The sequence below is a fragment of the Botrytis deweyae genome (genome assembly GCF_014898535.1).
Source record: "Botrytis deweyae strain B1 chromosome Unknown BDEW_008, whole genome shotgun sequence".
NCBI lineage: Eukaryota > Fungi > Ascomycota > Leotiomycetes > Helotiales > Sclerotiniaceae > Botrytis > Botrytis deweyae.
This window is the reverse complement of record NW_024066215.1, coordinates 1002620-1024019: the sequence shown is the minus strand read 5'-3', so window position 1 is coordinate 1024019 and position 21400 is coordinate 1002620. Positions and strand designations below refer to the sequence as shown.

At 42.1% G+C, this 21400-nt stretch overlaps 6 protein-coding genes across 6 annotated transcripts; 3 read left to right on the top strand and 3 right to left on the bottom strand.

Annotated features, from left to right (window-relative positions):
* Positions 1–306: 306 nt before the first annotated feature.
* On the top strand, positions 307–975 carry EAE98_004496 (uncharacterized protein; the record flags this gene model as incomplete). The annotated part of the gene is made up of 3 exons (XM_038952116.1): positions 307–428; positions 494–587; positions 640–975. 3 exons carry the CDS (start codon positions 307–309, stop codon positions 973–975), a joined length of 552 nt encoding a protein of 183 aa, XP_038811652.1.
* A 1276-nt stretch (positions 976–2251) lies between these two features.
* Positions 2252–4228, top strand: EAE98_004495 (uncharacterized protein; the record flags this gene model as incomplete). Its single annotated transcript, XM_038952115.1, has 3 exons — positions 2252–2404; positions 2470–3005; positions 3220–4228. 3 exons carry the CDS (start codon positions 2252–2254, stop codon positions 4226–4228), a joined length of 1698 nt encoding a protein of 565 aa, XP_038811651.1.
* Positions 4229–5463: 1235 nt separating this feature from the next.
* Positions 5464–7915, bottom strand: EAE98_004494 (uncharacterized protein; the record flags this gene model as incomplete). Its single annotated transcript, XM_038952114.1, has 5 exons — positions 5464–5558; positions 5641–7052; positions 7102–7153; positions 7206–7236; positions 7643–7915. The coding sequence occupies 5 exons, from the start codon at positions 7913–7915 to the stop codon at positions 5464–5466; spliced, it is 1863 nt and encodes a 620-aa protein (XP_038811650.1).
* An 876-nt stretch (positions 7916–8791) lies between these two features.
* On the top strand, positions 8792–12168 carry EAE98_004493 (uncharacterized protein; the record flags this gene model as incomplete). The annotated part of the gene is made up of 2 exons (XM_038952113.1): positions 8792–9029; positions 9089–12168. 2 exons carry the CDS (start codon positions 8792–8794, stop codon positions 12166–12168), a joined length of 3318 nt encoding a protein of 1105 aa, XP_038811649.1.
* A 6889-nt stretch (positions 12169–19057) lies between these two features.
* On the bottom strand, positions 19058–20162 carry EAE98_004492 (uncharacterized protein; the record flags this gene model as incomplete). Its single annotated transcript, XM_038952112.1, has 2 exons — positions 19058–19971; positions 20025–20162. 2 exons carry the CDS (start codon positions 20160–20162, stop codon positions 19903–19905), a joined length of 207 nt encoding a protein of 68 aa, XP_038811648.1. The 3' UTR covers positions 19058–19902.
* A 301-nt stretch (positions 20163–20463) lies between these two features.
* Positions 20464–21171, bottom strand: EAE98_004491 (uncharacterized protein; the record flags this gene model as incomplete). The annotated part of the gene is made up of 1 exon (XM_038952111.1): positions 20464–21171. One exon carries the CDS (start codon positions 21169–21171, stop codon positions 20464–20466), a length of 708 nt encoding a protein of 235 aa, XP_038811647.1.
* Between the last annotated feature and the right edge of the window lie 229 nt (positions 21172–21400).

Sequence of the window (21400 nt, the reverse complement as noted above, 5' to 3'; positions counted from 1 at the left end):
TGTGGATGTCGTTGTTGTATATTTATGATTTTGTTGTAGTGAAGCAAAGAGTTGAGGTTTCGATGTAAACAAACAGGGCCCGCTTCTGACAACTAAAAAAGGTTGCAAAGGCAACCTAAAAATCCCATGCGGCCGCACCACATGACGCTATAGCTACTAGGTACTCCATCCAACCTTAGAGCATCTTTATTAACCATTTCAAGTAAACAATTTCATATCGCAACTTCCATATTTCTTTTTTGAAGAATACTGAATTTAAGACGAAAGTTTTGAAGATGAGTGGCGGACTTCCATGTAAGTATAAATATGGCTACCGAAATATTGGATACCCAGCTCCATACTCGTTTCACAGCATTTCTTTATGCATTTCGCCTGGAATCAGTGATGCTAACAAGACTGTCTATACCAGATGCCGCGGATGCTGAAAGGTTAGTTTTCTCAAAGGGACAGCGGTGGAAAAAGCTGTGGAATGTCAAGTCTAACAAACTGTCAGCCCGTTGAAGCCTGCAGAACTCCAAGTTCTAAGAGCGCAATATGAGAAAGAGGGCGAACATGTTGGCGTGCAGACACAGTTCAACTACGCATGGGTTTGTTCATCCTGCATTTTCAGTTTCTCTGGCCAGTCGCTAACTGAATCAGGGATTGATCAAGTCAAATTCTCGACATGAACAACAAGAGGGAGTTCGTCTCCTCTCCGACATATTTCGCATATCCCCTGAGCGAAGAAGGGAATGCCTCTACTACCTCGCCCTTGGCAACTACAAACTAGGAAACTACTCTGAAGCACGACGATATAATGATTTATTAATGGAAAAGGAACCGGAGAATTTACAGGCAAGCAGTTTGAAGGGGTTGATTGACGATAAAGTTGCGAAAGAAGGCCTGATAGGTGTTGCGATCCTCAGTGGCGTTGCTATTGCTGCTGGAGTTGTGGGCTCGATGTTATTCAGAGGTGTGAGTAGAAATAATAGATAATTGGCGGGTTGAATTCTTCAAAGGCTCGGATGAACAGAATGAAAGTGTGTATACATGATTTGGGGGGCTTTTTTGAGATACCATTGGGTGCGGAAGTGCGGTTTTGCATGATGAGAACAACTTCACTATTCAACATTTCAATCTTTCAATCTTTCAAAATGTGACTTGAAACGAGTAGATCTATATCCATACGTTGCATTTGATGTATGTGATTCATCACAGTCTCAGTTTTGACTCCGCCCTTGATCTAGAATTCACCTTTTCTTTCAGCTTGGGGAATTGATGGAATGCGTAAGAATGTGATCGGTTGAGCGTGGTTATGTTTGACTCTCGTCCTTCCTTTCCTGCAAGCAAATCCCCATAGACATGATTGTGCGACGACTGAAGATTTGAAGCACAATCCATCTTCTAACTTATAAGCTTATCCAATGTCACACTTGTAATAAATAACATACTGTGTGTAGGTACTTTGTAGTACTTACCTAGTATTATTATTAATCTGGAGAATGGATGGATTGTTCGTTCTCAAAGGACCCAGCACCAGCACCAGCACCAGCACCAGCATAGCCTTGCCACCACCATCCACTCACAATCTGAACCCCCTGTCACATTTGATAGAACCATACAAGTAGAATCCGAATACTTTGCGTCACTGACCCATCCATCCCATCTCAAATGCGTAGAACACCAGAACCACCAACTTCTCTTACTCATACTCTCACTCTCACTCTCACAACAACAACAACAACAACAACAACAACAACAACAATCTCCAAGAAACTTCAAATCAGTTTCACTTCTTCACCTTCTTCACCTTCTATTTAAAATCTCCCATTGCATGGTGAATTATTATAACGACTTTCAATAATCAAATAATACTACTTTCAAACTTCGTCTTTCTTCTTTCTTCCCCGCCTAACCACATAAATTTCCCATTATCAATCTTCGTAAAGACGATCACAACGAGGCAGTTTTCCGAACTAGGTACAATATACAATCTTACGCCACAACAATAACTGTGGGTTGATTGCGCCTTGTGCTGTTGACACACATTTCAGAGCAATCACATACACCACACCGATTACGATATCCTCAACCCCCCTGTCCGTAGGGGATATAGGTTAACGAGCTTCCCCGCTCTCATTGTAAGATAGCGAGAGATCGAAGCAAGCACGCCAAATCAACCACTCTGGCTTTACGAGCGCTGCGCACGACAGGCCTGGCATTATCTCTCGGTTTGACTGCCCTTGGGGCATACCAAACGTTCAGAGAAGCCATGGCTGACCCACGAAATGCAACTGGTGGTGGTAGACATTTGGATGCTACGGGAGAAAGGGAAGTGGTTTACTGCCATCAATGCGAGAATGAATGGTATCAGGATGAACATGGCTTGGTATGTCCAGCGTGTGAGGGAGAAATTATTGAAATAGTAAGTCTACAACTTTCAGCAGCTCTTCGCTCTTCGTTCGATGTCATTTCTGATCATTTCATTAGGTCGATCCAAATAGCGATCCTCGTAGTGGCATGGGTAATGCTCCAGAAAATGCACCATTGCGCGATCTTGATAATCATAATCCTTGGGCCGATGATTCAGATCCGGAAGAAGCGGATATTGAAGAACACATTACGCATGGTCCAAATGGCTCTATTTTAATTTCGCAAACAATAAGAACCTCCGGACCAGGCCCATTTGAAGCCAATAGAATCATCAATCGCCGAAGGCGGGCCGCAGGTGGTGATGGAGGTGACGATGATACAATGCGAGATTTTCAAAGCATGCTAGGAAATCTATTGGGTCCGAATTTGAGAGAAGCTCGCACCGGTCGATCGGGTCATGATGACTTATTCCCACGCGCCGGAGAATTTCATACGGGTGGTGGTGGAGTCGGTACCGGAATAGGTGCTCGTCAAGGACCTCGTATTGTTGGTGGTCGATACACATTTGAAGGAACGCTTGAAAATGGTCGATTAAGGCCAAGAGATGCAAATGGCCCCCAGGGTCAAGGAGCACCTGTTGAGGATTTGTCTACGTATGCACCCCTTGATTCTCATTCTGTCAATATTCGTGAGCCGGCGCGCCGACGCAGAGCTGATGCACTTCCTGTTCCCAATCTTATGGCCATGTTTCAAGCCATACAAACGCTGGATCCCAGTACTTTTCCTGACATTCGTTCTGTTCTCACAGCTCAGTACCATTTTCCTTTCTGCATTAATTTGAAGATCGTTTGCTGACCAAAGTACCAGACTTATCTCTCATTTATTCTCTCAAATAGGCGCCGGGCCTGGTGGAGCCGCAGCAGGTGAAGATGGCGAGGCTCGTCGTCCTGGTATGCCTCCTCCTGGTGCTATGGGCTTGCCAGCTCTTCTTCAATCACTTTTCAATCATCCAAATGCAGTACATGGTGATGCTGTGTATTCGCAAGAGGCATTTGATCAGATTATGTCACAATTGATGGAACAGCATCAACAATCCAACGCACCCGGCCCTGCCCCGGCTGACGCCATCTCTTCCCTTCCAAAGAAGGCCCTCGACGAAAAGATGCTTGGCCCCGAAGGCAAAGGCGAATGTAGCGTTTGTATGGATGATGTTTTTATTAGTACTGAAGTTGTCGTGCTTCCTTGCTCCCACTGGTTCCATGAGTCCTGCGCCAATGCCTGGCTCAGCGCACATAATACCTGCCCTATTTGCCGTAAAGGTATCGGAGCTAATGAAGCATCCGCCTCGTCTGCTAGCAATGCCAGAGGATCGAGCAATTCTCCAACTTCGCAATCACCCACCTCTCCAACTAGCCGTCGTGCTCGTCTTTCTCGTTTCAATTCGGAACAAAATGACTGGATGGCCCGAAATGAGGCTCGATTGGAATCTATCCGAAACGGGCGCTTCATGCCTCCTTCCGGCCCTTCCGCTTCCCAAAGAAGAGAGACAGAAAGACAAGCCGAGAGAATGACGGAAGATGCAATGGCGGGTAATTTCTTCATTAGTCCTACCGCTCAAAGCGAAAATATGCCGGGTTATTTTCCAAGTGATAGTGCATCGACACCTCCAGCTTTTGGTAGAAGAGACTCTGGCATGAGTGCGGGTGCAAATGATCAGAGGAGAGGATTTGGAAGCCCAACGTCGAGCTTTCCAGAGGATAGACCGAGGAGTCAGAGAAGTGGGAGTGATGGTTCGACTAGAGGTGAGGGGGCTGGAAATGGAGGATTGAGTGGATGGTTTAGAGATCGTTGGGGTACTGGTAGGAGGCAGGAATAGATGGGGGTGTGTGCATTATTGAAGGGACGAGTTTGAACTTTTTCAAATCGAAAGGATGGATTATGATGGATGGATGGATGGATGGATGCTTTGGTGGAGGAAACCAAAGAAGATTGATGGTAGTGTCGTAAAAGTCTACAAAACAATTTTCCGGCAGTCCAAGACGCATCTATTCATCACTTACGTTATTACGATGCGCTACGGTACGGTACGATACGATGCGAGATGATATACACGGGGTTTGAGAGGAAGGAAGTGGGCATGGGGTTGAATCGATTTTGTTTCTTAAAATGTTCTTTCTTTAGCAGAGCCGAGCTGGACAGATAACACTCGGCGTTGTTTTTCCCCCCAGGAAGTGCCCTCTTCTCTGGAACTTTCTTCGGAAGGAGAGATGGATGGGTGGGAGCAAGAAAATGGAGAAGGGAGAAGATGCTTGAATGGTGGATTGGTGGAATGCTGGAATAGCGTAACGCTAAACAGGGCTGGATTTGAAAGAAAAGAACAGTGGGGAACTGTTTATAGTTTTTCTTGACAGATTACTAGGTAGGTAGGTACATAGAAGAATTATGAGATGGCTTGAGATGGCTTGAGATGAGATGAAATGAGATTACATGGATGGATGAGTGAGTGCGTGGGGATGGAAAATTGGGTCGGGCAGAGAGGGGATACCTAGGTACTTGGGTATTATAATTACGTTGTGTTTCTTAACGAGTTACGATTTATGAGATGAGATGTGCTACGTGTGATGTGAGATGTGATGTATGAAATGTGAAGGTAGGAAGAACAATGTGTACAGAAACTGCATTGCTATTCATTTCTCTTCCCTCTTCCAATTCTACCATATTCAATCCGAGTAGATTCTTCAGCTCTACTCTCTCAACATATCCTAATCCTAATCGTATCCTAATCGTATCCTATCTTAACTTATCCTACCTACCCTAACCTAACCTATTTAATCTACATATCTATCTACACGAGCCTCCTGACTCCATATTCGCATCCGCATGCGCATCCGCATCCGTATTGACAATTCGCACTCGCATAATTACCAGGGGTTTTTTTTCTCCGTTGCTTCTCTTCCTTCTCCCTCCTCCCTCCTCCCTCCTCTCTCCTCCCATTTACTTATTTACCCGCCTACTCACTCGCTCACTAACTCACTCGGCTTGCTCTCCAGCAATTCAGCAACCCAGGAAAATGCTACAACCATTTCAAACAGAGAAAGTAAGGAAGAAATTTCATACATAATCACTTAGAACCTGGACTCTCGTCCGCGCGACTTGTGAGCCATTATCTCCGTCGCCGATTTTGGTCATGATGTCGATCATGCGGACTATTTAATCATCAGCACGCACGGTCATCCAGGAACAACTTTCTAAGTGACGAAAAAGAAAAGAGAGAAAAAAGAAACATACCAATATCCCCCTTAGCCCTAACAAACAATGGATCTTTCCCCAATTTCTCCGCGCCATCTTCATCTTTGCTCACTTCCTGCAAAGTATTTCCAATCATCATACATTCCAAAAATGCGCGATGATTAAAAACCCACCAAACTTTACTTTCGCTCTCGAAGAGTTCATACAGAAGGAAGAACGCGTTGATAGCTTCGTGTGCCGCATTCAAAGTTCCTCGAACATCTGGTTGGACTTCAGGACTTTCGCTTGAATGGAGTAACATCACATTATGGAAGTAATTACTCGTCAAGAAGAGTGTTTGTCGCACAAGACGCTTATTAGTTTCTGCTACTACAGAAATGGAATCGCGGTCCCAGGAGCGAAAGACGTCTGGGAAAGAACGATAGACGGCTTTGAAATCGGAAATGAGTTTATGTTTTTGGCGGGCGGTCGGACAGATGGGAAGGTCTAGCGAGCGGGGAGAGCAAATGCTTTCTTGTACGAGGTTGGCGAGAGTCCAACATCCGCGGATATAAGCTGTATCGTTTGGATCGCAGTTCGCGATGGAGCCGGAATCATCGATGAGGTCTTCTACGTTGACGTCTGTATGTGTAGCGCTTGGTGGGAGAGAAAGTAGAACAGTGAGGAAGGTATCTTGTAGCAGTACTGCCTGCCAAAGTTTTCGACGCTGTTGTTTGTCAAAGATAGATGCATTTGGAGTGACAATGTTAGGATCGCGATGGAGACCCATAGCATAAGATTGTCGAATTAGTATACCGGCAAATGCCCACCCATCAGAAGCATGATTATCGTTGATGAGGAAGTATGTGATAAGGACCATGGCTTGGATCGAGCGCATCGAGGCTTTATTAAGATATGAACCGAGACGAAGCGATTGGTGAGCGGCAGATACATAAAACTCGGCAGTTTGTTGTCGTTCTTTTGGAGGAGAGTTATTAACAAATTGGGTCCCCAAAGCTATCATGGAGAATATCATAGCAACCAGAGCGGCATCTGTTCTATCTCTTTCGGGTCCCGCTAATGACCAGAAGTGCTCATAATCGGCATAAAAGGTTTGCCGGTGAAGCATAGGATAAACAGGATCGACACATTCAAAATATCGTTCCATCAAGATATCTGCTTGGTCCTTGGCTGGTAACACCGAAATCACTTCCGGAAGTCCTCCTTGACATGTCCAATAATTTGCAAAGGGATGCTCTGAGCCAATACCAAAAACATTCGAGGCTTTTGGGTGCGAATAAGGTACATTAGAAAGCAGACCGGTAGATGAAGAAACGGAGCCCCTAGATGCACTTCGCTCGCTTGGATCTGGTGCTTTTCTTGGTCGTTCGACAAGATTTCCTGCTCCAGGACCCAACTTCTTTGGTGGTTTAGTCATACGTCGAGCATTTGCAGTCGTCCTGTTTGTCTCTCTGAAGATAATGTTAGAGATTATACAGAAGATGCCATGGTAATACTAACTCGAGTATGTTTGCTGTTGGATGATATACGCATTGTGACTGTCGCTTAATACCTAGACGCTATGTTATTCTAGTCCATCTAGATTGTAACAAACTTGGACTTACATGCAAGACAATTTGGCCGACCCCTATCGCACTAGATATAAATTAATATGCATTTCGATAAATTACTAGACAAATGGGAGAGTTCAGAACTGAAGCAATAAACTTTGTGAATGATACATAATATCACAAAACCTAAAAGAAAGGGTGGGATCATAACAAGTGTGGAGGTGGATCCCCAGGTGGGTTACAGCAGTACAACCGGGAGAATGTCATCCTTTCCCATATTCTCCGATGTAAATGTAATTGCATGACCCATCGAAATAATCCAAGACTAGGAAAAAGAATCGTAATGTGTTCAACTTTGACCAAGATGAAGCAGAACATATAGTGCAGTATGTATATAGTACGTAGAACATAGAAGCAACTTTGCTTAGAATTTGATCATATATGGCATTGGAACTCAAGAGTCGAAAAAGACATTGCAGAGTACAACTAACCTTTGTTTTACGTTCTACACATTCAACACATGATAGGGTAGGCTTGTTACGCTTTTGTCTCTTCTTGGGAGGTTCTGTTGTCAGACCATCTTCCCTTTGTATTGGACTTGTTACTGGAGATGCATTGAAAGTGGTATCTGTAACTGTCGGGGATGTTGTTGAAGCGTATGTGATTGTCCCATTGTATACGAATGCGGGGGAGATCGGTCCATTGGGTCCAATCGAGCCAACAGGGCCAATAGGGCCAATAGGTACACTTCTTTGATCCATCATCAGGAACCGAATTGTACAGTTTCTGAGTTCCCCCTGTATGTATTATTCAGTATCGGCAGCTTGGCTCAATGGGTCTATCAATGTACAAGGAGTGGAATTGGTCGCTTGGTTGATGGAAATAAGAAAGGAAAAAGGGCGCAGGCGAGAATGCGATTGATTGTTCGGGAATATGAATAATATGAATAATAATATGGATGGGGAAAGCTGGACTCGACGACTGAGTAAGGACGGAGGCGGAGTCAAGTGATTTGCTTCCTGAATAAGCAAAAAGCGGGGAAATTGGCATGGGAAGGTGAAAGGATTCCTAGTCAGTGAGATGCAGTAGTCGATACCTAGGTAGGTCGGTAATGATTTCAATTGAGAGAAAGATATCGTTCACGTGACGATGTCAATGAAAACAAGATACCGGTATATAACAAGATATACTAGGAAGAGGAAATCATTGACATTGACATTGCCATGGCCAATTTATAAGACTGAGCAAGAGCTTTCTTGACTTTCGGCTATCCATGAATATATATCAAACGTATGAATATATGCCAGTAGGAGAAGGATATCAACGTTTGCTGCCGTACCATACGATATAACCATATATGTACATATCGTGGTAGAAGAAGGCTTCTTGTCTATCTAACTACCGACCACCGATCGCAAGGTTCCGTTTGATTGCATGAACCATTTCATTTCTCTTATTAATTTGATTATGTAATATCAGGGGTCCTTCGTACGTATAATGCTAAGCTACAGTGCGCTACCTACATAGTAACTTTCACGTCGCGTATCCACCAACGCGTTATTCGCGCGTTCGATAAGGAAATACACAATCAGCCATGGAATTGATTAATGAAATTTATATCTTGAAGATTGATGAATTCAATGGAATTTACTTCAACCCCAGACTTACCTCCAACATCTGATCCAGCGTTACTCGAAGATTGGGAGGATTCATTCGTCCCTTTAGATCTACCATCAAACATCAAGTCGGACGAATTCGAAGCTTTACATCTACTTGAAGAGGAAACTCGACTGAGAAAGAATAGAGAAAAGGAAGTCATTCAACATAGAGCTTGGAAAGTCGCAGAGGTTTTTCGAAGTGAGGCAGATCATATTCAGGGTTAGAAATTTGATTTTCCTCAGAAAACTTGGGAAATTGTAATGCTTATATCTTTGAAGAATCACCAATTCGAATAACTTCCTCCAAGCAGCAACATTCCTTCTTTATCCCTTCCTCCCCACCGAATCTCAAGATGCCGCTAGTATCATCGCCAATCGAATACCCTCAAAGTTCCTCACCACCTCCAATAAAAAGGCCACATCCAGTAAAAGCGTCGGACCTCAGAAAGCCACTTAATGTTGGAGGGTTTCTGTTAGATGATGGCTCAGATATTGAGGAAGACTTTGAACAACCTGCGGCAAAGAGACGGATGACTGAGAAACCCACGGATCCAATCATCATACCGGAAGAAGAATCACAAAAAGCCTCCGCAAAGGAGATACAACCTTCAAGGACAGGGCCACGCCAAACTGTCAGCGGTTTCATGATTGACGAATCTGATGAGGAAAACGAGGAAGATTCAGTGGTGGAGGTTTCGCGAGACACACAATTGCCTAAACCTGCCTTCGAACCTTCAACATATTCTATTGGGAGTAACCTTAACACATCCACGTTGCCAGCCTTCCTAAACAACACAACGAGAAAAGCTGGAGACATACAAACATGCTCAGGAAAGTCTTTCTCAATAAACCTAAAGAAGAAGGCTGCACCTATATCGTTCGAGAAACTGGTAGCAGCTAGATCTGTGACAAAAGCAGGAAAAGCAAAGAAGAGTTACTATGGGATAAACATATCAGAGTTGGTCGAGGAAGCTTCAAAGGAGACGAAGGCGAAGGAATCGAGTAAAGCTAAGACGGAAAATGAAATCATACCCTCAATTGAGAATCTTACAGGGAAGAAACCGCGCAAAACATTGATGTGGACTGAAAAATATAGGGCAAGACATTTCATGGAACTTTGTGGAGACGATCGCACACACCGTCAAGTACTACGATGGCTCAAAGCTTGGGATCCTATTGTTTTCCCTAAATCTGGAAAACCTAAAGTTGTACCAACGAAGAAGTTCGGGGAACCAGATGATGAAAAGCCTCATCGCAAAATTCTTTTGCTTACGGGACCTCCCGGTCTTGGCAAAACTACTTTGGCACATGTTTGTGCTAGGCAAGCTGGTTATGAAGTTATGGAAATCAATGCTAGCGATGAACGAAGTCGAGATGTAGTAAAAGGTCGAATTCGAACAAGTGTTGGCACGGAAAATGTCAAGACTGGTTCGACTGTTACATCAAAATCTGGACATGTATCGAAGAATGCCCACCCACTTTGTGTGGTTGTTGATGAAGTTGATGGAGTTGTAGGAGGTGCTGGTGGATCGGGTGAGGGTGGATTTATCAAAGCTCTAATTGATCTGGTACTTCTGGATCAAAAGAATTCTTCGACAGTGGGCGCAAATACCAATTACTCGAAGAAAAAGAAAGGTGATGATTTTCGACTTCTGAGACCCTTGATTTTGGTTTGTAACGATGTATATCATCCTTCTTTGAGACCGCTACGCAATTCGAGTTTCGCCGAAATCATACATATCCGAAAGCCACCGTTAGATGCTGTTGTTCAGCGAATGCAAACAGTTTTTGAGAAGGAAGGAGTATCCTGTGATAGTGACGCTATTCGCCGATTATGTGAAGCAACGTGGGGAATAAGTCCCATGGATACTAAGAAAGGGGCTGAAGGAACTGGTGAAGGCGATCTACGAAGTATTTTGGTAGTAGGAGAATGGGCAGCAGGGAAACTCAGAACTGAGTCTAAAGGCGAAAGACCTCGCTTAACTAGAAAATGGGTCGAACAGAACATGACTGGTGATCTATCTCACGGTGGAGGTGGATCTCGGGCTGTTGGGCGAGGAGGTATCAAAGAAGTTGTGAATCGTGTGTTCCTGGAAGGAGCCGGTTTCCCTAGGCCAACAAGTTTCAAAAACATAGTACCAGAAGACGCATTTAACGCAGGGCCAAAAACGCAGCTTGGTGTTGCTGAACTTGCTCGGAAAGCAGGTATGGAGCGCCTTGGTTCCATGATCGAGACTAGTGGTGATACTGATAGGATCATGACCGATATCTTTGGTGAATATCCTAATCAACCCTTCAATGATGACTCGATACTTTCTAAACCAGATGCTGCTTACGAATGGCTACATTTTCATGATAGTTGTTCATCACGCGTCTTTTCGGGTCAGGAATGGGAATTGGCTGGCTATCTTACTCAACCCGTTCTAGCATGGCATCATTTATTTGCATCGCCCGCTCGTCACTATTTCCGTTCCGACAATCAGCCAAACAAGAAGTGGAGCAAAAACGACGAAGATGCTGAACCAGAAGCAGAGCCCTTACCATTCACCGGCCCGCGTGCTGATTTCTCGGCCTTTGAAATGGAGAAGTTAAACAGAAACACGATTCAAGAACTACAATCTCAACTTGACGCGAAACTTTTGAGAAGTTTTAGAAGTTGCGAGGATATAGCTATGGATTTATTGCCTTATGTTGTACGTATGATAAGTCCAGAAGTAAAACCTATCATCGTAGGAGGAAGCGGTGAAACGAAAGGTATAGCCAGTGTACGCAAGGATTCTGAAAAGAGAATGGTCAAGAGAGCTGTAGATGTCATGAACGAAATCGGTGTAATATATGAGAGAGGAAGGTTGGAGGGTAGTGATGTAGGCGCGAAATGGGGTGCGAGTGAGTGGGTTTATAGGATGGAACCACCTCTTGATACGCTAGTTACGTTCTTAACATCACCTATCAAAAATGATGCGACGAATGTGAGGTATGCGGTGAGACAGGTCCTGGATCAGGAATATCAGAAAAATATTATCGTGCGCGAGAATAAGGCGAGACAGGCGCGGTTTAAGATGGGGAATGTGGATGGAGGGGATGAGGAATATTCTTTTGAGAAGGGGAAGTTTGGGAAGGGGAAGAGTGAGAAAAAGGTTCTGGGGACGGGGACGGGGAATGAGATTAAGAAGGATTTCTTTGGGAGGGTGTTGGAAGATAGAGGGGTGGGGAGGGGGGGTACTGTGGGAGCGGGAGAGAATAGTGGGGGTGGAGAAAAGAAAATGCCGGAAAAGAAAGTGTGGGTTACGTTTCATGAGGGATTTTCGAATGCGGTCAGGAAACCAATTACGATTGGGGAGTTGATGAGAGGGTTGTGAGGTTTTGAGGAGTGAGGTTACATATCATTGAATTGGTATTGTCACTGGTATCGAGAACTGTGGGAAAAGTAATGAATCATGAATAAAACATATATACATACATATATACATACTATTATACCATCCCATCGACTCGAAGGAATATAAATAAGAATAAATTTACATCGTCATCACCATCACCATCACACCATCATCTCATATTCAATCTTTCTTCGAAGCATCTCTCGTGAAACTTTTATACGAGATAGATACTACATATTTATTTACTCTATCATTTGCATTGGGATATCCACTTACTAGGTATATATATTATATGATTTTACTCTTATCTTATGTTCTTCCTTCTTTCTTACTTCTTACTTCTATTTTTTTCTTATACTATTTGGAATTTTGATACTTTGTTTTTTTGAAGTTGAATATATATATAATGTGATTCGAGAGATTAAGAAGGAAAGGAGGCTATCTATTTAATTGTATTGTATTATATTGTATTATATTTCCCCTTCGCTAATGGTGGCTGCCCAGGTGTGAGTGGAGCTGGAGTTGGAAAATGAGCTGTGAAGTTGTGAAGTTGTGGAATGAATGAGTTAATTAATTAATTAATTAATTAATTAATTAATTAATTAATGGTGTTTGGGTTTGGGTTTGGGATTGTTGCTATGGTATGAGGTTTTGTGTGGAGGGAGGGAGATGGGGAGAGAGGGAGATGGGGAGAGAGGGAGATGGGGAGAGGGGGAGAAGGGGGTGTTGGTTTGTTTAATGTTTGTGTGGTATGTGGTGTGTGGGATTTATTTGTTGTTTTGTGGGTTGATGATTGGATTTGATGATTGGATTTGATGATTGATTTGATGATTGGATTTGATGATTGGATTTGATGATTGGATTTGATGATTGGATTTGATGATTGATTGAGGATGGAAGATGATTGATGATTGGATTTGATGATTGGATTTGATGATTAATTGAGGGTGGAGGATGGAGATTGGAGGTTGAAAGACAGAAAATGGGAGATGGGAAATGGGAAATGGGAAATGGGAAATGGGAAATGGGAAATGGGAAATGGGAAATGGGAAATGGGAAATGGGAAATGGGAAATGGGAAATGGGAAATGGGAAATGGGAAATGGGAAATGGGAAATGTGAAATGGGAGATGTGAGATGGGAACTTGGGAACTTGGTATTTCTCATTTGATTTGTATATGCAGATATAGCGATTAGAGATCTATCTGGTTTTGTGGGTAATTTTCGATGGTAATCTTACTTCTCGTCTATAGACTATGATCCAAATAGAATGATTGTTATTTTTGCTGTTATTTTTGATGGGTCGGCATTATTGTTGTCGTTATTGTCGTTATTATTTGTACATTGTATGTGATACATCCTCCCTCGTGAAATTAAATTCAAATATACTACATACCTACCTAGTATATATTCCTCCACACCCACTTCCAAGAACACCATGTTCTGGTATTCAAAATACTCAGTTGATATGGCTCCATAAGTCCATATGACAGTTTTTATATCCTCTGGTTAGGGAGTGAAACTTGGCAGGTAGGTGAGGAGGTATTTATTAGTAAAAGAGGTTTAAAGGGGGAGGGGCTCGCTTAGGAAAGCTGGGTTATGCGAGCTGGGGGCAGGGGGAGCTCAGTTTCTTGATGTCAGGGGAGTGGGGCTTGGAGTGATGAGGGGTAATCTTATGATCATGTGAGTGAATGATTAGGCTGGGATAAGGGAATGACCATGTGCATGTAGGCTGTTAGAGGAGAGGGCGGGAGTTGGAAGTTGGATTTGCTGGGTTGAGGATTAACTGAATTTCCACCTTTAAAGAAGGACTATATTTCCCTGCTTTCTTCAAGACAAGAGAAGCCGGTCGAGCAGTCTTGCAAACAAGCGTGCTGGCGAGACTTGACAAATAGTTTTCAAGATAATCTGGTTGAATGGTTTGCGATTGTTGGTATACCCGCTGGAAGAGACACATTGCGCTGTGCAGTACATATAATATCATGATTATTGAACAAAATTACTCAATATCATTCTTGTTGTCGTCGCTTCGAAAATATTACCGTCGTGTTTCGTCCGCCAATTGTTATTTATCCAGCAGAACTTCTCTGAAGATGCATAAGATCGCTAAGATGCATCGCGAGGATTTGGCTTTTTTAGCTCCAAAGAAGCTGGGATTCTACTACTGTGTACTCCTGCTTCTCCCGCTGCTACCTGTGTTGCTGCCGAAGCCGGAATGCGTGGGTGAGAGCTTATATGTAGACAAAATTAAAGAGTATATTCACTTTCTTCTCTACGTCTTCCTAAGATTCGGGATCGCTTTCTAGTTCGCTTGGATTCACTTCTTCAGTGTCTTTGTGCTACTGATATTGTTATAAATTCTCGTTTGAGATTGTGGGATGATCATGGACAGTACGAGAAATAATCGCCTTCATAATCTAAGAAAGAAAGAAAGAATTGTTGCGAGGTTCGTTAAGATAGATCTGAGAAGATTCTTGTATGGATTTGCGCATTCATCATCCGGCGCTCCTCTTTAGCTCAGGCAGTTCTGATGTATTGAACATTCGGTGAGAGCAAGTGATCACAGCGAAGATGATGAGAAACAATAACAAGAATATATATCAACAAAGTTGAAGTTGAATGTCTAGAGTACTCCCAAAGCTCAACGTCCAATATAGAAACTGCAAATTCTTGCAGAGAATAATGATCAAAGCACGAGGAATAGACAATTTTATTAAGTTCCATTTCTCTTGATTTCCATGGTTTGCAAAAAGTTGTCTCATTTTCTTGTATATATACACAAATACCGAGATCTCATGATCAGATGAATTCTCAAAGTACTTCCCTTAATACAATTGATTCATAGACTCAACAATTCGTTAGCTTGGCTTCTCCTCACCGGATCGCTAGATGAGATTCATTATTTGATGATTCACACGCATATACGGATTGGGTTTCTCCTTGACTTGCAGGTGTTCCATAGTCTTGAAGTAAAACTCTATTCACTCATTGTTTCCTGCGCTATCGGTATAATTAGCAGATGCTATGGAAGCTTTACAGACGCTAAATTATCTATTCGTCGCCAGTATCAGACTTGAAGGCGCGGAAGAGCATACGATTTGCTAACTTTTATGATGCACATGTAGAGAATTTGATAGGGACTCCTAAATCCTTGCTTTTATTCAATAAAGATTCCAGCACTATCATCGGTATAAATTTTTATTGTTATATTGTATGATATTGAGCTTCATTATCGATACCTTCACACGCTGTCATTATCTTAACCCCAGATGAATTACAAATGTCTCACAAATCGCATGTAGGAATCACATCTCATGATTATTTCCCCTTTGAGTATCTAGTATGCTATTTCTAATTGGCAGGGGAATCAATTCATAAAGATCCTCCATCAGAGATAATCTCACAAGTCTTGAAAATTTGAACATGATTTTCGTGCCCATATATACCTAGGTAAGTAAGCTACCAAACCTTTACTTCTCATTCTCGGATATTCACCTAGGTTTCTTCAAGTGACTACAAGGCACATATAAAAGGCTTTAATATGTTGTCCAAGTTAATAATAATAGAGTCCAAACTGACGTGGAACCCCCTCCAGGCGACTTTCAAGCTAGCATTCCTGCCGGTGAAGCCTTTGAAGAAAATCATAAGCCGGAGTTTCTGGCTCGGGGTATGTCTTCGAATTATCTGAGCTGTTGTTTTCGTATTCTCGTGTCTATTCCCTATCATATTATTACTGTCACTAGCAAGTACATACAAGTGATGGTGAGATGTCGTAATGATACTTATGTGATTGTATGGGATGTCGTATAACGAAGTGAGATTTAAGCGCTCCCGTATTTGGGTCGGCCCCTCATATTCAAGCTAGTTTTCAGTACCTTTTCCTATGTATTCATAAGTGAGTTCGGCCAAATGACCTGTGTTTTTTTGGCAATTGATTTTATATCGTTGTTAAACGAATACTGAGGTCTGAGATCCTACTCATAAAGACTTTTGTGAAATATGTTCAATGCCTAGCTGTCTGTTGTGACTGACTTCTACCTCTCTGACCAAATTCTCTAAACATTGATTCACATGCAAATCCACATACATTCACTCATTCATCCTCCAACGGCCTAGGTATTCTAATATTCATTGTCTTCTGATTCTTCATCCCTATAAAGCAGATAATGCCCACTTGAACTGCCATTTATATTACTGGGGAAAGTTTCCACGTATCATTCAATCAAAACCTATGGAATTCCAGACACGAGACATGACTTACTCTCCCCTTTCGCACAAGCGTATTGAGACATGCGAGATCTGCATCCACATACGAACTTTTGACACGGTGAGATATCATAGTATAGCTTCCAACCTCAAATGCCGCCGATGAAGTTTACTAAACTTTAGACAATCAATTTCGTGGATCCTTCGGCGACAAACGAATGGTGACCGTCTCTGCTGGAGTCGTGAAACATTTTTCGGCCGATGCAAAATGAAATCAGTCTCGTTGAATACATTTTCATATCTGCACCCATTATGTAATCAAGAGTGGAATTTTATTCTGATTTAATAATAAGCAATTGTCTATTGAAAAGAGAAACTCGTATTCGTTTATTTATTCACATCAAAATATACCATTATCTCTATAATGATATTCTCAATAGGCGTCTTGGGTGTGACACAATCTTCAGTTATCATACCCAAGTATGTAAGAATCAAGTGCTGACCATCGCCTAAGCGATTATATAAAATTTGTTTATTGAGAAAAGGGATGCAATGAACTTTTATTAAATATGATGAGCTAGCTAATTAATACAAATTTACTTGAATCGCTATTGCTCCCTTGACACCAGTGCTCGAAATATCTATGCACAGGGTCTTGTGATCATATCTAGTAGTACTTGTGTGAACAGTGAATGATTCACTACCCTCTACTTTTCATTTCCATTCTCCATTCCCATCTATAAGTTACCACTTCATATCTTTCGGACCGTATTTCTTCTGTAGACTCAAGTTCTCCGAATATCTCCGAAGATCATAATGGTCGCGGTAATTGGAGAGTCCTGCAACAGTTGAAAGGGTAGCAATTCAGTCTTAGACGCCGAGTGAGTTAACAGCAATGATCTAACTTCAAGGATAAATTAAGAGAAACAACTGGATAGTGATATTTAATTGAGAAATACTCTACCAGTGTAGGCAATAGTATACTACAGTGAAACTGTGGCGCGTATTAGCATATTGATATTGCAGCTAGTATGTATAGAAAGGAGATTATATCACTCTCATACATATTCATATGCCTAAAGAATACTAGCGATATACTGAAATACTGGAATCTATTATGAAATATTCATTCCTACTCTAATTAGACTAGAAAAAAGGGATTCCTATTCATATTAGATAATAAAATTCCATTCCTTATTTCAAATTGAATAGGAATCCCTTATTTCTAGTCTAATTTGGATAGGAATGAATATTTCATAATGGATTCCAGTATTTCAGTATATTGCTAATAATATTAAATAAGTAAATGATATTGAATACTTTCAGTGGTATTGAATTATATACCACATACGGATGTATTTCGAAAAGAATTGATACGCACCACTAAACTAACCCGTATACGGATTACGGAAAATACTATTGCCTACACTGTACTCTACAGTATTAATTGTTGACAGCAGAAGTAATCTATTCGTTGAAATGTTTTACACTGCCACTCGTCACATATCTATCAATGCTTGTGCCATTGTCATTTCTCTCATAGAAAGAATCACAGATTTAAAATTTTGGGTACTTGAGTCCATATTACACGTACAAAACTCAGTTACAAATGTATAGACGTTCAACAGATAGCTCAAAATTATAACCTGGACTTAGTGTTGTTATAACCCCATTTCTTTTTGCACTGAAGTGTTTCGTTTGAGCTGAATATGGCCGCATTTATGGGCACCGTTCATTCCAAACCATTCTTCTCATCTTTTCAGGTTAGTCTCTGATTAAGAGACAGGAATTCACTATAGCATGCAAATTATGGGTTGGGTGTGATATTCAGTGAACGAGAAAGACTTGCAAGGAACGAGTTCTTCCCATTGGAGTCAATACCGAGAAGCATCTCGACACTGATATCTGCTATAAGATGAATTTAGGGACTAGTGATTAATCCAACTTTATACAGAACTTCTCTATCCGGTTTCCGCCACCTTTTTCAAGAAGCAAAGACAAATACACAGGCTCAAGAGATTGAACTTCATTGTTGTCAATTGCTGACCTGACGTATACGTTGCCGCTCGCTCAAAACTCCAGACGAACAATCATTTAAAGGGAAATCTTATGATAAAATCATAGTCTTTCCAAAATTGATAGCGAGAGCTACCCATGTGCAATACTTTCTGAGAGATTGAGATATGAACTACGGTCAACAAACAAGAGAGGGGCAAGACGCGAGTCTTTGTAGTATTTCCATCTTTCTTATCACAGTTTCGGAATTCAACGAGTAGGACTATGTGATGAGTATTTAAGCACTTCAAAAGATTCCCCAGCATTTTGCCAGGAAATAGGTCTGCGTTATTTGTCGACACGTTGATTCACCCCCTGGTGATTCACACTCTCTGAAGATCTAGTTGAAATTCCACAAACTCCGTTCCTTTCTCCTCTCAGGCATGCCTCCATCCCTCCAAATCCTTTGGATGTTGAGGCCGCACTACTGCTATATTTTCAATTTCACCTTAATCTGTGGAGATTTCTATGCGTTACTGAGACACATTTTCCTCATAGAATTGATCCTAATAATAAAGTACTTCTATTATCTTCTCCAAAAACGTGCTTACGTCGTTCAATCCATCATAATTATATTGATTCTTCATCATTTCCCTGACAGCTGTCAGCACCTTTTCAAGAAACGTTCTCCCATCGCGTGATGTCTGATACTTTTGAAAGTCTACCGACTAATGACTGGTCACGTCATGATCCTTTTCTCTTAGCAAAAACGTAACAAATCAATCCATTTTCGTTTCCCATCATCTCTACATGCAAGTACCGGATGTTGATGCTTGAAACTATTCGACCACATTGTGTCCCGGCTCTTCGTCTACCAGATCAACTCTCCAAACCATCATATTCAATCTTGATAAAATATGCCAGGGCAACAAGGCTTTCCCAGACTAGAACAGCTTGAAAACTCGAGCAGAATTTATTCGTGACTTTTGGAATTGACGATTACCACCAACTTGACGGACTAAACACCAATGACGCGGCTCCCGCACGGGCATATCCTTGATATCCATGGACAACAAATCGTAGAGAAAACCCTGTCTATTGCAAAAAGGGTTCTCAATAACTGATGGACAGAGTTGGAGCAGGATTCGTTGTTGCGGTGTACCCCAAGGTTGTAACTCGAAGCTGGTGAGATGTAGATATATCTCTATACCGTTGTCAAGATATTTTGCTGTCGTTCACAATAGAAAGATTCGGGCTGGATGAGAATACCTTATGAAATTGGATGAAGGCTTTTGAATACACAGAAAGCAAAGTAAAAACATCATATTTCACCAGATCAAAGTAGAATCTTCAAGACCAAGACGCAATGTTATTTTGGGGAGTGCACCAGTGTGACGTAGTGTTTGCTATTGAGAGTTGGACTATTCCAGGATAATCCAAGTTTCCAATCCTTAGAAATCATTCGTCGTTATGAGCAAATCGAGCGTCCCTTTCTCCACACTTCGGACCAGAGTCATGACCAATAACCCTCATCTTCCGGCTCTGTCCCAGATCCTCTCATTTCCGTAGCTCCCTGGCATTTCTAACATCGTGTTAGATCATGATAGGCTAATATACCCAATAATCAACGTTTACCTCACATAGTTCTTTCGTATCTTCAATCTCCTGTCTCAGAAAGATACCACCGCAGTTTTCCGATGGCTGCTTGCATGGAATATCTAACGAAGGGCTTTGGTGAGTGCACTCAAATAATCGGATGACTTGATAACACATCTTGATTGCTTAGAAGTTGTCTCGCAGTGGCCAGGAAGAAATCCTCGTAGGTGATATCAGTCGTAACAGCTGATGAATGATCGTTCGCAAGACAGGCTAGATTTTGTGGACAGAAACAGAAGTGGATACATGGGACCTCTCCGCAAATGTATTCATAACCTAAATTTTGTCGGCTGTGGGACAAAGACGACAAGCTATTTGCTGAAGCGATTGTTCTTCTTTCGGGACTGAGGAGCAAACGAGCCGTCTTATGTCTTGCTACCGAAAAGTGCGCCTAACTTTGGTCGCATCAAACAATGTTTCAATTTTTGATAGCCGTTCCCTTGTGTGTCAAAATGACTTCCTTTTCATTCCGATCACCACCAGCATACTGCATCTCAACTTCTAAGCCTCCCAGGCCTTCATCAGCTGCCTTTCGGTTCCACAGCATCTGCATGATCTTTCCATCCGCTCCGCACAGTACATAACCCATCGGCCATTGACTCCTGCCTAGAGCTTCTCTTACACCTTTGGTTGCTGCTTGCTGCGAAACCAGAAACGCCATTACACTGGATGTTCTCCATCCTTGTGGAGCCCCTACAAAGGTGCCTTCTAATTCACGAGCTTGAGCTGGTTTCATTTTGGACGCAAATGCTTTGCATTGTATAAGGACTTTTAATGGTTGGGGAGCTGTAGGTAATGTCCAAGTTCCAAGAAGATCAATGCCACAGTCTGATCTTCCACCAACTTGCCTGAGAGACATCCCCAATCGCTCCAATGCTTGCTTGACCATATATTCATAATGAGTGCCTACATATGTAGTACTGCCTGTGTCCATGTTGTTGCGTGATGCATATTCTAGAAAACTGGGCAGATCGTGATGTTCCGCATTCTGTAAGTTAGGATGTGCTATATCATCCACTTCGGCATTAGTTTTAGATGCAGTTACAGTTGCACTGTTTGCAAAATATCTGCGTGATGATTGCTTGCCCCATCGCAAGAAACGCAGATAAGAGCGTGCTAAAAACATGGAGATTGGCTGAGTTTGCTAGTATCATGTGACTAGCATAATCCTCCACAGCGTAGTTCGTCCTAAGTAATGCAAAACGGATGTGAAAGCGGGCTCTGATTGGGTACCTGCATACACTCTTTCGGAAAGAAAAACGAGCGGCAGGAATAAACATGTACCTATGTAGTGTGAGAATGTTTTGTACATATTTTTACCTTTTCTGATATCGATGCTCGGAAACCGGAAATTA